Source organism: Onychostruthus taczanowskii, unplaced genomic scaffold, assembly GCF_017590055.1.
Source record: "Onychostruthus taczanowskii isolate IOZ18803 unplaced genomic scaffold, ASM1759005v1 scaffold41, whole genome shotgun sequence".
In the NCBI taxonomy this organism is placed as follows: domain Eukaryota; kingdom Metazoa; phylum Chordata; class Aves; order Passeriformes; family Passeridae; genus Onychostruthus; species Onychostruthus taczanowskii.
The window spans coordinates 3,538,228-3,549,595 of NW_024501571.1; the positions used below are offsets into that span (position 1 = coordinate 3,538,228).

Here is an 11,368-nt window from a genome sequence, read left to right on the forward strand (position 1 = left end):
TGAGGTTCTTGGTGGTACTCATTTCATACTACAACCCGAGGGAGCTACTTCATGGCTGTTACCTTTGCCAGGTGAGGTACAGCCTGGTCATTTTTTAGGCTGTTTCAGAGAGAACAGCTCTAGTGAGTTTGAGTAACCCCAAAGACCATTCCTATAAATTGTATGACTACTTCTGTAGGGACTAGAGATGTGTGCTCAGTGGATTGCACAAGGAGATCACTTTTAAAAAGGCTGTGCTTTGCTGGTTTGCAGTTCTGTAGCTGAACAGAATTAGAAGCCATGCAGGATTAGACCAACATTTGAAAATACAGGTACTTAGTAAACCTTGTAGAGCAGCAGCTTTTCTTTTTGTGGGAAAGACCAGTGTTTTACTGTCTTCTGGCCATTCCTCCCTCAGCAGCCCTGAGTTCTGCCAGGCTGTGATGAAAGCTAGGTGTAACTATGGACTCTGTTAGTCACCCCAACCAGGAGCAGCTGAGCTGCTGCCAGGCTGTCACAGGCTGTTCAGCTCCTTCTTGACTGCTGGAAGCATAAGGGATGGTCCTGCCAGTTCCCACTCCTTTATTCTGGAAAACTGAGTTACTGCAGGGACTGCAAGAGGGGTCCTCAGTGTTTAGCTCAGTGATTTACAGGAATATAAAATTACATTGTTGTAAATTTTTCCCCCTATCCCCACCTTAAAATACATGTTTAAGTGGATTATAGGGGGTCCTTGGGTCAAGAGTCTCTGGTATCTGTAGGTGACTCCATCCACAGCTACTCTTCATCCATGTGGAACAGAAGAGAGAAGATGGCAAGAAAGATGAAGGCAAGAGTAAAGCAGGATTTTTTTTAGTTTCATCAGATCATGAAATCATATCTCTGTTTCTTGCAAAAATCTCTATATTTGAGAAGTTTTAGTAAAACAGAACTCAATTTTTACATCTATGTGTAGGCCACCTTGTTTTTTCTATACTAGTATTTATTTTTACCTGGATGTGTTGTTTTGCTGTTAAATGTCACTTAGGGCAGTTAGTGTCTTCCAGGTAGTTTAGCATTCATTAATAGAGCATAGTGTTATATAACTTTAGTTTGCATTATGTCTGTTACTCCTGAGGAGATTCAGGACACTTGGAAATTTTCACAGTGAGAACAGCCATTGGAATAATCTCCCCAGGACAGTGGTAGATTCCCCAAGACTGGACACTTCTAAGATTCAGCTGAACTGGGTGTTGGACAGTCTTGTCTAGACTGTGCTTTGGCCAGGAAAGCTTGGACTGCATGGTCCTTGAGGTCCCTTCCAACCTGTCATTCAGTGATTGATGCTGGACAGGATTTTAGCCATGCTGCTTGTACCTTGTAAGCCTGACTGATTTTGGGGGGGACTTGAAAGTGCTGTTTAGCATGCCATTGTTGACAGAATTTATCATCAGGACCTTTCTAGTGTATTTTCCCATTTTTCAGTTCAAATCGGTTCTCCTTACTAATTAATTGACTATATATTAATGTTGATCTCATTTGAGATAGTATTGTTTCCTGTGTAATCTGTAATGCTAACTTTTAATTAGTAAATTTAATCATACTTGTATCATATCTTTAACTGCTTTCACTGAGATAACACTGAACAAAACTGATAAAACTTTAGAATATCAGTTATTTGTCTTCAATTTCATAGTGATGCATTTTTGTGCCAAAGAATTTTTCTTGTTCCCATATTTAGCTTTTACTTTATCAGGAATCAATGTGTAATTTCTAAGTTGGAGGTAGTTAAATATTTCCTCTTATAAGAAAAATCATGTCCAATGCTTATCTCCCAAAATAAAAGCTCTTGCCATCATCTCAAGCTGTTTTCTGGGTTTTCAGTATGGATGGATTAATGAAACATTGAACTATCTCAGTTCAGCTGGAAGGTTAAGATGATTCTGGCAGAAAGTAAAGAGGATTACTTTAAAGGCAATGAATATGATAATTTACACACTAACTGTAATTGAATTGTCATGAGACACAGATAATGCCAAACTTTGATTCACACATTGCTTATGCAGAGGAAGGGATGGTAAGCCATGGCCACGTTTTCTGCATAAATCAGGAACTTGCTTTCTGGTGCAAGTACAGTTTGGCATTCTTTTAAGCAAAGGTTTAAACTTTTTTCAGCTTACACTGGCATTGTCTGTGTTTTTGAAGATCTATGCATGTCCTTTTGAGCACATTTTAAAACAAAAATAGAAGCCATTTTCAGTTCTGTTTAAAAAATGTATCAGCTACGTACTTCGTGAATGTATTGACCACTGTGTATTACAACATTGTCTGCTTATGTTCAGCCACACTCTTTCACTCTTTCTCAAATGAAATCTAATGTCTTCTGCTTGGAAATTAATGATAGGACTTTTTACCTATTTTTTGAAGCTCAGCAGCAAGTGTACTTTAAACAAGGGAGTTTTTCCTCACAGCTGTCCTTTGGCAAAGTGGAGATTTGGGTCAATCAATACTTGAAGTTGCTGAAGGAACGTCAGGTTTCTAAGGAAGTTAAAAGTTTACTTTTTAAAAACTCATAATTAGTCTTCTGTAAAGACTTGCTGTAAGCACACATCTGCCTTCCAAAAGGAAACACAATTTAATTTTGGTTACAATTCCTTTATCTTCTCACTTTGAAAGTTTGTAAAACCAGGGTTCACCCGCTGCTTTTTGTCAGTGTTGATTTGGTAGATTTAGTGGATATTATCAATTTAGCAGATATGCTGTGTCAACTAGTAAAGACTAGGAAGCAGATGTTGTAATTGTGCTGGGGGAGTAGATGGTGCTGGAATGTGCTGGCAGTGGTGTGAGGTTGTATCTGTGCCCCTGGGTGTGACAGCACTGGGGAGGGGCTCTGGGAGCTCTGTCTTGCTCAGAGCTCACCTGGGCAGCCAGGGTAACAGAGCCCTGCAATGGCTGTAAAGCTGTGCCAGAGAAAAGCAAACCAGAGACCCAACTTCTTTGTGTCATGAGTCTCCTTTCAGCTTAGGAATAAAGGATCCAGCACCTGAAAGCACAGGAGGAGCAGCGCCCTGCTTGGACACACCCAAGACTGAGCAATATGAAATTATTCTACTTACCCCTTATCTTACTGGGAGGAAATTATTTGTCAGTGTTGTAGATTAGAGATGTGAAGCTTCCAAATATAGCAGATTTAATTATTCTTTTTATTTCTCCCTCAAATAACTGTGTAAATACATGTGTGCTGGTACTGCTGCACGCTGGAGAAAATGACAGAGCTCTATGTATTAATAAACAGGAGTAATGTGATTGGCAAATGATGGTGACAAAGGGGGCCAGGTGAGGGTAACCAAGTGTGACTTCTGGGGATCATAAATGAAAGCTTTGAAGAAGCAGCCAGACCTTCCCTTAGGGAAGCTTGGGACAGGCAGTGCTGTTTGAATTCTGGTGCTTGTGTCTGTGGTGGGTCATACTGAGGTTCTCCTAGCGTTCCCCTGGAGAAAGGTGGAGTGAAAACAAGCAGAGACCATGTTAAATCTCTAACAGACGGCTTAGAAGGCCACCTTGGCACAACTTCCTGTCTAAATGTTGAGAAATATGTAGGTAACCTTTATTAAAGAAACACTAGGTTTGAACAAATAATTGCGTTAATGTGATACGATAGAAAACTGTAATATCTGATCTGTTTTTCTATTTCATAGCCCAGATGGTTGGTATGTACAATTGCTGAAGTTCATTATGTTGCCATGAACTAGATAGTGAAAAAAACCCACATGCTTGGAGTTATTTTTATAAGTGTTAGACTGAAATATATTTTAAACCTTTTTCAAGCCTTGCTTTATCTGAAGTTCATTGCTTTTTAATAATCAAAAGAATTTGATGCTTGAATATTTCACAAACTTATTAATTAAAGCTGATATACCTCATTGCTTTGATATAATTCTGTTTGGGATATTGAAGTACATTCTGTTGTTGGATATTCAGAATAACAACTTTTCCTTTCTTGGTGCTCTCTGTTCCTGTCCATGTCCTAGAGATGGTTTCTGCTCAGGGAACAGGACTGAGCAAAACTTGAACTCCACTCATGCAGTAAATGCTGCATCTGCAGTGTCCTTATGTCCAGTGCTTACTCACACACTGGTTTTTGGTTTTTTTTTTTCTTTTGTCTATCAACCTTCCTGTTGTCATATCCTTACACTTATTCCAGCTCTGGGTTGCCCAAGTTGCAGTTTTGATGCTGTAATGACATCCTTCCCTGTTTTCTGAGAAATAAGTTGTAGGCAATTTCTAAGAAGCCATGCAGTATTTCTTCAGTATTCCAATATCTTTACAAATCCTGTAAATAATTCACAGTTATGTTTTAAGCCAGTAGTGAATGTTTCAGCTTTCTTTATTAGAATGTTTGTGGAATTGCCAATTAGTGGCCTTTAGTACTTTCTTCAGTCTTTCAGTTAGTGGGTTGTGGAGAATTTTTTTTTTTACTGTGTTTAATGTCTACATTGGTGAAAAATCAGAAGTAGTCTAAACTCAGCAATTAAGAGACTGTGCAGTAACTCTGCTTTGTTTTGAGCAGTATTCAGGACATGTACCAAGGTCATATTTTGCTTTGACACAATAGTTTTGGCATTTCTCCATTGAAGTAGTCTCCCTGAAGTTGATTTTCCAAGTATTTGGCTGCAGTTCTTTTTTCACAAGGGGGAAAATCTGAACAACATTATTTTAATTCCTCTACAGGTGCAGATGCTGAGCAGGATGCTGCTATCAAACTTGCCCAGGAACGAGCAGAGATAGTTGCCAAGTATGACAGAGTAAGTGAACTTTTTAGTAATTTAAGAGGCATTTTATAATGCATCTTCATAAAATGTCTGTTTAAAAAGTGAATCATGATTCCAGCTAGCTGTTGTTTAAAATACTCTGTTCAGTACTAATCTGATGTTTAATGTGGCCTCTGGGTGCATTAAACTCTCCCTCCTCGGGGGATATTCTAGATAATGACTCAATCATTTTTCAGGTGCATAGCAAGTTACTTTGGGACTGTTTCAGGGAGTGTATTAGAAGTAGTGAAAGTGAGGTTTTGGAGGATGCTCAGTGTATCTATGAGATCAGAAGGACTCTCATTTTACCTTTTATTTATTTAGTCTTTGGTTATGGTAGTACAAACACTGAAATCATAGTAGAAAAATTAAAAGGTGAGTGAGCTGTATTGTTTCTCATCTTGTTGTGGGGAGCTGAAGAAATGCCCTGGTCATACCATGTTTGTTCTTGGACCCCTTGTCAGGAAGAGCCTGGCACAGACTGTGCCTAGAATGCTTGCACAGTAGTCAGGTATTTTTGTTACACTTACAGACTTTTTAAGTGTCACTGGAGTACAGAGCAACAGCCTTGTTTGTAGAGTTCATGGAATGTTTTATGTGCCAGACTTACTGGTGGTCTGCACAGTGTGCAGTAAACGAGTGGCTCACCTTGGACTAAGGAAAATCCTGCTTGTGTGTGGCAGGCTGACACCAGCTGCTCCTCACAGCTGCTCAGTCACGGCCACCTCTGCTGGGCAGGGGAGAGAAAATGCAACAAAAGGCTCATGAGTTGGGATCAATGCAGGGAGAGATCCTTCACCAATGACTGTCCTGAGCAAAGCAGACCTGAGCTGAGGAAATCTGTTTAATTTATTACCTATCAAATAAAGAGTAGGGCAATAATAAAATAAAAACTGGATTGAAAACATTTTCTCCCCAACCGTCCCTTCTTCCTGGGATTAGCTTTGTTCCCAATTTTCTCTGCCTCCTCCACCTGAGCAGTGCAGGAGGATGGGGGCTGTGGTCAGTTCATCCCACATTGTTTCTGTGACTCCTTCCTGCTTTGGGGGTTTAGACTCTTAAACCTTAAACTCTTCCCTTTTTCCAGTGGGGGGTCCCTCCCACAGGCTGAAGTTCTCCATGAAGTTCTTCAGTGTGGGTCCTTCCCATGGGCTGCAGTTCTTCATCAGCTGCTCCAGCACTGGTCCCTCCATCAGGGTCAGTCCTTCAGGCACAGGAGCTCCAGCACGGGTCCCCCATGGGGTCACAAGTCCTGCCACCAAACCTGCTCCAGTGTGGCCTGGGCCATGGCCAGTGGCAGGTCCGTATTGCACCTGGATGACTTTGTCTCTTTTGGATATGGGGGAGGCCTCCAGCAGCTTCTCAGAGAAACTACCCCTGGAGCCCCGTGTACCCCCACAAACTCAATTCTCTTTGTGTTCTGAGTGGTGTCCTGATTTCACAGCCAGTAACCTGTGCACAGCCCACACCAGAAGCAGGTAGGGCTGAAATGCAGTTAAACTTCTGCAAGCCTTTTGCAAGACTGGCAGTTGGAGAGCAGGAATGGGACATGGATGAATGCATAACTGTGGGGAAAACTCAGTGCTGCATTGTTTGACAGCTGCTGCAAGTCAGCATGCACTGTCTGCAGGACGTGTTCTTGCAGGTGCACGTTCAGGAAAGATGGACTTGGGAAATGAAAGGAGTAGATAGCACTCTGGGGACCTTGATGGATTATTGTGGAGTTTAACAGCAAGTGTGGGATTACTGTGACTCTGGTTTAAATGTATTTTGTGTAGCAGTGATCAAAGGAGATTTTCTGTGATGAAAGTAATGTTTGTAAAGGCTGGGATACGTGTTCTGCTCTCTTTCTTCTTGGTTGGTTAGGTTAGGACTGGTGTTCTTCTCCTCTAACTTCCTGCCACCATGTCCCAAAGTGTCCCAAAGGTTATGCTTTCAGTGGTTGAATGCTCCCTTATGTGTCTTTATTTATTGTGTCATAAAATATAATTTGTTTTTTTGTTTTTTTTCCTTGCCTTTTAGGGACGTGAGGGTGCTCAGATTGAACCGTGGGAAGATGCTGACTACCATCTTTACAAAGTCACAGACAGATTTGGGTTTCTACAGTAAGTAGCAAGCCTAAATAAAATAAGATTAAAAGTTTGCTTTTAATTTTTGCTGGCTCTTTATTGTATTACCTATTTGGTGAAAGTATTATTGTACCTTTAACAGATATGTTGGAAACTGCTGTGTAAGTGTTACTGCTGGATAATCTTTCACTGTGCTTTTCAATTCAGTTTCTATCTGGGTTTTTGTTTCTGTAATTTGATCTTGCATAGGGAGTGAAATGTTTTAAAATATTTTCTTGGGGAGTGGAAATTGACAGTCTACAAAAAACATATTCCAAGCTAAATTGCAGATAAATTTTCGTTGTGAATAACTGGTTATAAACAAACTTGAAGTTCTTGGAAGGATTTATAAAAATTTTATTAAAATGCTTAATTTTAAAAAGATCCCAAGACATTAAGGTTACTCAATGGTTGTAGATGAGCAAAAGTATATATCTCAGTCCATAGAAGATTAGTATCTTTTGGCTTCATATATTTTTTTAACCTTACTGAAATCTCTGCTGATTTGGGACCTAATATTGAATGAACTTAAAGTCAGAAAATGCCAGAGTCCAGATGCAGTTCTCCTACAGGTGCCTCCTTTGTAACATAATCTGTTTCTTTTTGGCAAATAGAGGATTAGAGAATTAAGTTGTGTTAGGGTTTTTGTGGTTGGCAGATGTAAATATCCAGCTTGCAGAAACTGAACACAACCTGACTTGCTACTTTTGATGATATTAGGTCTCTCTTAGGTTCTTGGTGTTTGGCATTTGTGTTTGAATACATGAAATGCAGTTCAAATCCAGAAAAATCAATGATAAATGGAAAACTTAGTAATACCTATGTAATTCATAGTATTGGGAAGGGGGATGTTTATGTTCTTTTTTTGGAGGAGTTTTTTTGCTTCTCTTCTTTCCTTTTTGCAACGTTATTGTTTTTACGAGCTGTCAGTTAAAAGTCATCTTTACCTGCAGACTGCTTGTGCTTCATTGGGGTGAGTTAATTTGATGTGTGACATTCAAAGAGATCTGTTTCACACAAAGAGGTCCTTGTGTTGGTAAAGCCCAGCTGCAGCACCATGTGCCTGCAGTTGTGGCATTCCTAATGGAGAAAGGATGTCAGAGTTGTTTTATTTCTGGGGCAGAGGTAATGGAAGCCACTGCAGGGTTCATCTCTGACTTTGGTATCCTTGTGAACTCCTGAACTTTTCCTGTTACCTGTATTGTGGTGCTTGCATTTTTATGTGTTAGGTGTAGAAGACTGCTCCTCAAGTTCCCTCTGCTTGTTGCTGCTGTTCAGTCATTACCTCAGATGTTCCTCTTGCCCAGGAACATCTCTACTCACCAACACAGAATTAATTCTCTATATAGTCAACTTCAAGGGATGAAAGCTGAAAGATTTAAATTACATAAAGACTGCACAGGTTAACAGTGTATGCAGATAATCTCTTCACTAATTGTGCCTATTTGTAGCTTATCCATGTCTTGTTACAGGGCAGATTTCACCTGGGAGTGCTCTCAAGGCTGCTTTATGATTGCTTAAGAGAAATTCAATGCGTTGCAAATGATATTTTTATTTTCCTGAGAAGCAAAATTTCTCCTAATAGAAGAAATATAATTAGGATAAACATATTAACTGTATTTCCCTGAAATGACAATTCATATTGCACTACAGATTTTAACTATGGTCTGGGTCATGTGTGCTATCATACTGGGCCTGCTGTATCTGAAAGAAACTCCTGTTCTATGAGAGTTTGAAATGCAGCAAGATGTACCAAAAGCCTCAAAAGTTTGTCATCCCTGAGAGCCATAATTCCCTACAATCTCACAGGTGTTTACAATGTAAATTAGCAGACAGGCTGATGCACCCTGAAAACAAAAGCTGTCCTTGTTAAAGTCTACAGGGATTTGTAATCTTGTTTATATTGACATCTTAAAATACTAAGAGAGGTGTCTTTTGTGTCAGAAGGGTGCTGGGTGTGAGGAACCTGATACAAAATTAGGGCTTGTTTTCTCAAGTACAATAGGCTTTGATTACTATCAGTGGTTTTCTAGTTTTCCTTGTCTGTGTCCTGTTTGCAGCTTTCCTTGGCTCTGTGGAGGGACATTCAAAGTTCATCTGATTGCTGATAGGGCAGGAAAGATAATTTTGAGGGAATGAAGCACTCAGGCTGCATGTGTAACTTGCCACTGGGCAGAATATGGGAAAATGTCAAGTCTAGAGACATTTCAAGAATAGTTTTGGTCTAGATCTTCTTCTGGTGCCCCAGTGCCCTTATTTGTGTGTTAAACTGGGAATTTGTAAACTTGAGGGACCTGAAGACTTAACACTTCTGTTGTCTTCTTGCCATTCCAGTAGAAGTGGAATGGCACTCAGGTTTTCCTCAGAGAGGACTGAGAGGGAAAGTGCTTTTTTTATTTACCAGTGGAGAAATTGGATTGTGATTGGAAACAGATAGAACATTTCCCTTCAAGTAAAATATGTCACTTTAACCTATTTATAAGACCCTCAGTTGAGGTATCTGGCATCTTTGGTCGATTCTAAGTGATGCAGTATTTGCTGTTTACAAGAGTTAGGTCCATCTTTACCCAATATTGTCCTAAATTTTTAGTAGCTGCTGCCTTCAGAACACAATGTAATTTGATTGCTGCAGTACTTTATTTTGCAGTTCTGCAAAGGAATGTGAAAGTTCTAGTTAACTTTGGATATTAAAAGGAAAGTGGTGTGGACAGGTTATTAATATTGCTATTTAAAACAAAAAGAATAGAGCTGAATTAATACTTAATGAATTTAGGGAACAAGAAAGTGTATTCAGTGAGAAGTAGGAGAGCATTATAATAATGAGACTTATTTGAAATGAATAAAGGGAAGTTTTAGAGGGAAGTTGGATGTAGGAAGAAGGTTTCCAGCAAAGCTAAGCTGTGAAATAACGTGTGGGGAGCCCAAGGGGACTGTCTCTTGAGATGTTTAACAGCAGAGTGTGCAAAATAAAATGCAGCTAGGAGGAGTTTGTTCAGTGGCACTGACTAAATTGTAGCAGTTATGAGCTACTCTGCTGCAAACAGAAATTGTACAGTAGAGGCATGCAGGAACCAGGAAGAGAGAAGCTCTCATTATTAGCTAAATAGTAGAAAATTTGGCCTTTACCAGCTACTGTTGTTGCAAGGCTGTAGGGAAGTGGTGGGTTGTGGTTTATTTAAGCCATGTGGTGTTGCAGGCAAACCAGACTCAACTTGGAGAATTTTATTTCATAATTTACTGCCAGGTAACATGACATACTGACTGCTGTCTTGGATGCTGGGTAGGAACACTCCAAACATACCACTCTTAACAGGCACCTAGAGGAAACACATGTCTTCCCTCTGCCTCCAGGACAAACTTCCCTTGCTTTTTGTCCTGGGTTAGCCTTGGATCACCCCAGTTCCTTTGGGGAGGTGGCAGGCAGTGCAGGAACTCCTGCACATGATGAGTTCTTTCTGCTGCTCCTGGCTTTTTACTTATTTTCTCCTTCTGCTCCTTGTGTCTTACATGTCTTCCCCCACCCTGACATGGTGCTCCACTGGGGGTACATCTCCTGCCATGTTCTCAACATCCCCTTCCACATGTCTCTTCTGTCTCTCCAATTAGTATTGTTCCTCTTAATTAAGAGACTTGTTTCTGCCAAGTGCTGTTGATCTTCCTCAGTGTCACCTGATATACATGGATTGGTATATTAAATTAATACATCAATTAAATAAATATTCATATAACATGGAATAGCCTATTAACAAAAAAACCTCTTCACTTTTGTAATGTTTCTTTCAGAAAATCCCACATCAGGGAGCTTGTCATGACCATGAGTATTGACAGTGCTGACCAGTATATTTTATAGAAGCCAAGTGTGGTTACCAAAAAAGAAGGCAGCAATATCCCTTCCCAGAAAAACCTCAGGCATGGTCCTTATTCAGTGCAATTTGTTTTCCAGTAGAAATCCTGCTGCTGATTCCACATGACAGTGCAGGACTGCTGAGCAGTCAGGCTGATGTGAAAAGTACCATTCAATTCTAAAATGAACATTTTTTCCTCTGAAGTCCAGCACCAGTGTCTGTATATACAATCTGCCAGTATTTTAATAAGATTGGATATTCTTTTCCAGAAAGTGCAGGAGGTGGAGGCTTTGAGCTGTGCCTGCAGCTGATGGAAGCCCAGCAGCCAATCTCTGGGGACTCCCATAGGGCTCAGATAAGGCTTAGCCTGTAATAGATGACTTCTGCAATCAAGTATTTTAGGAATGGGAGAAATGCCTAAGATCTCTTCACAGATAATCATAACAAAAACTGTTTAAGCTGATTTTGGAAATGAAAAGGCACAATGTGTTTGGTATTCATAAAAAATCAGGGGTTTGTTTGCTCAGTTTTTCCCCTTTCCTTCCCCCCCCCCCCTTTCCACTTTTCCTCTTTTCCCCTTTTTCCCTTTCCTTTTTTTTTTTTTTTTTGCATTTTTTTTTTTTTTTTCCTTTTTTTTTTTTTTTTT

The 11,368-nt window shown here is 40.0% G+C and overlaps 1 protein-coding gene across 3 annotated transcripts in view; it reads left to right on the forward strand.

The window, feature by feature from the left end:
• The window catches only part of USP6NL (USP6 N-terminal like), a 111,697-nt gene that overhangs the window by 47,017 nt on the left and 53,312 nt on the right, over positions 1–11,368 (forward strand). For all 3 annotated transcript variants that reach the window (XM_041413427.1, XM_041413428.1, XM_041413426.1), the window contains 2 exons: positions 4,690–4,763; positions 6,792–6,874. In XM_041413427.1, the coding sequence (XP_041269361.1) occupies positions 4,690–4,763; positions 6,792–6,874 (157 nt within the window). The remainder of the gene's footprint in view (positions 1–4,689; positions 4,764–6,791; positions 6,875–11,368) is intronic.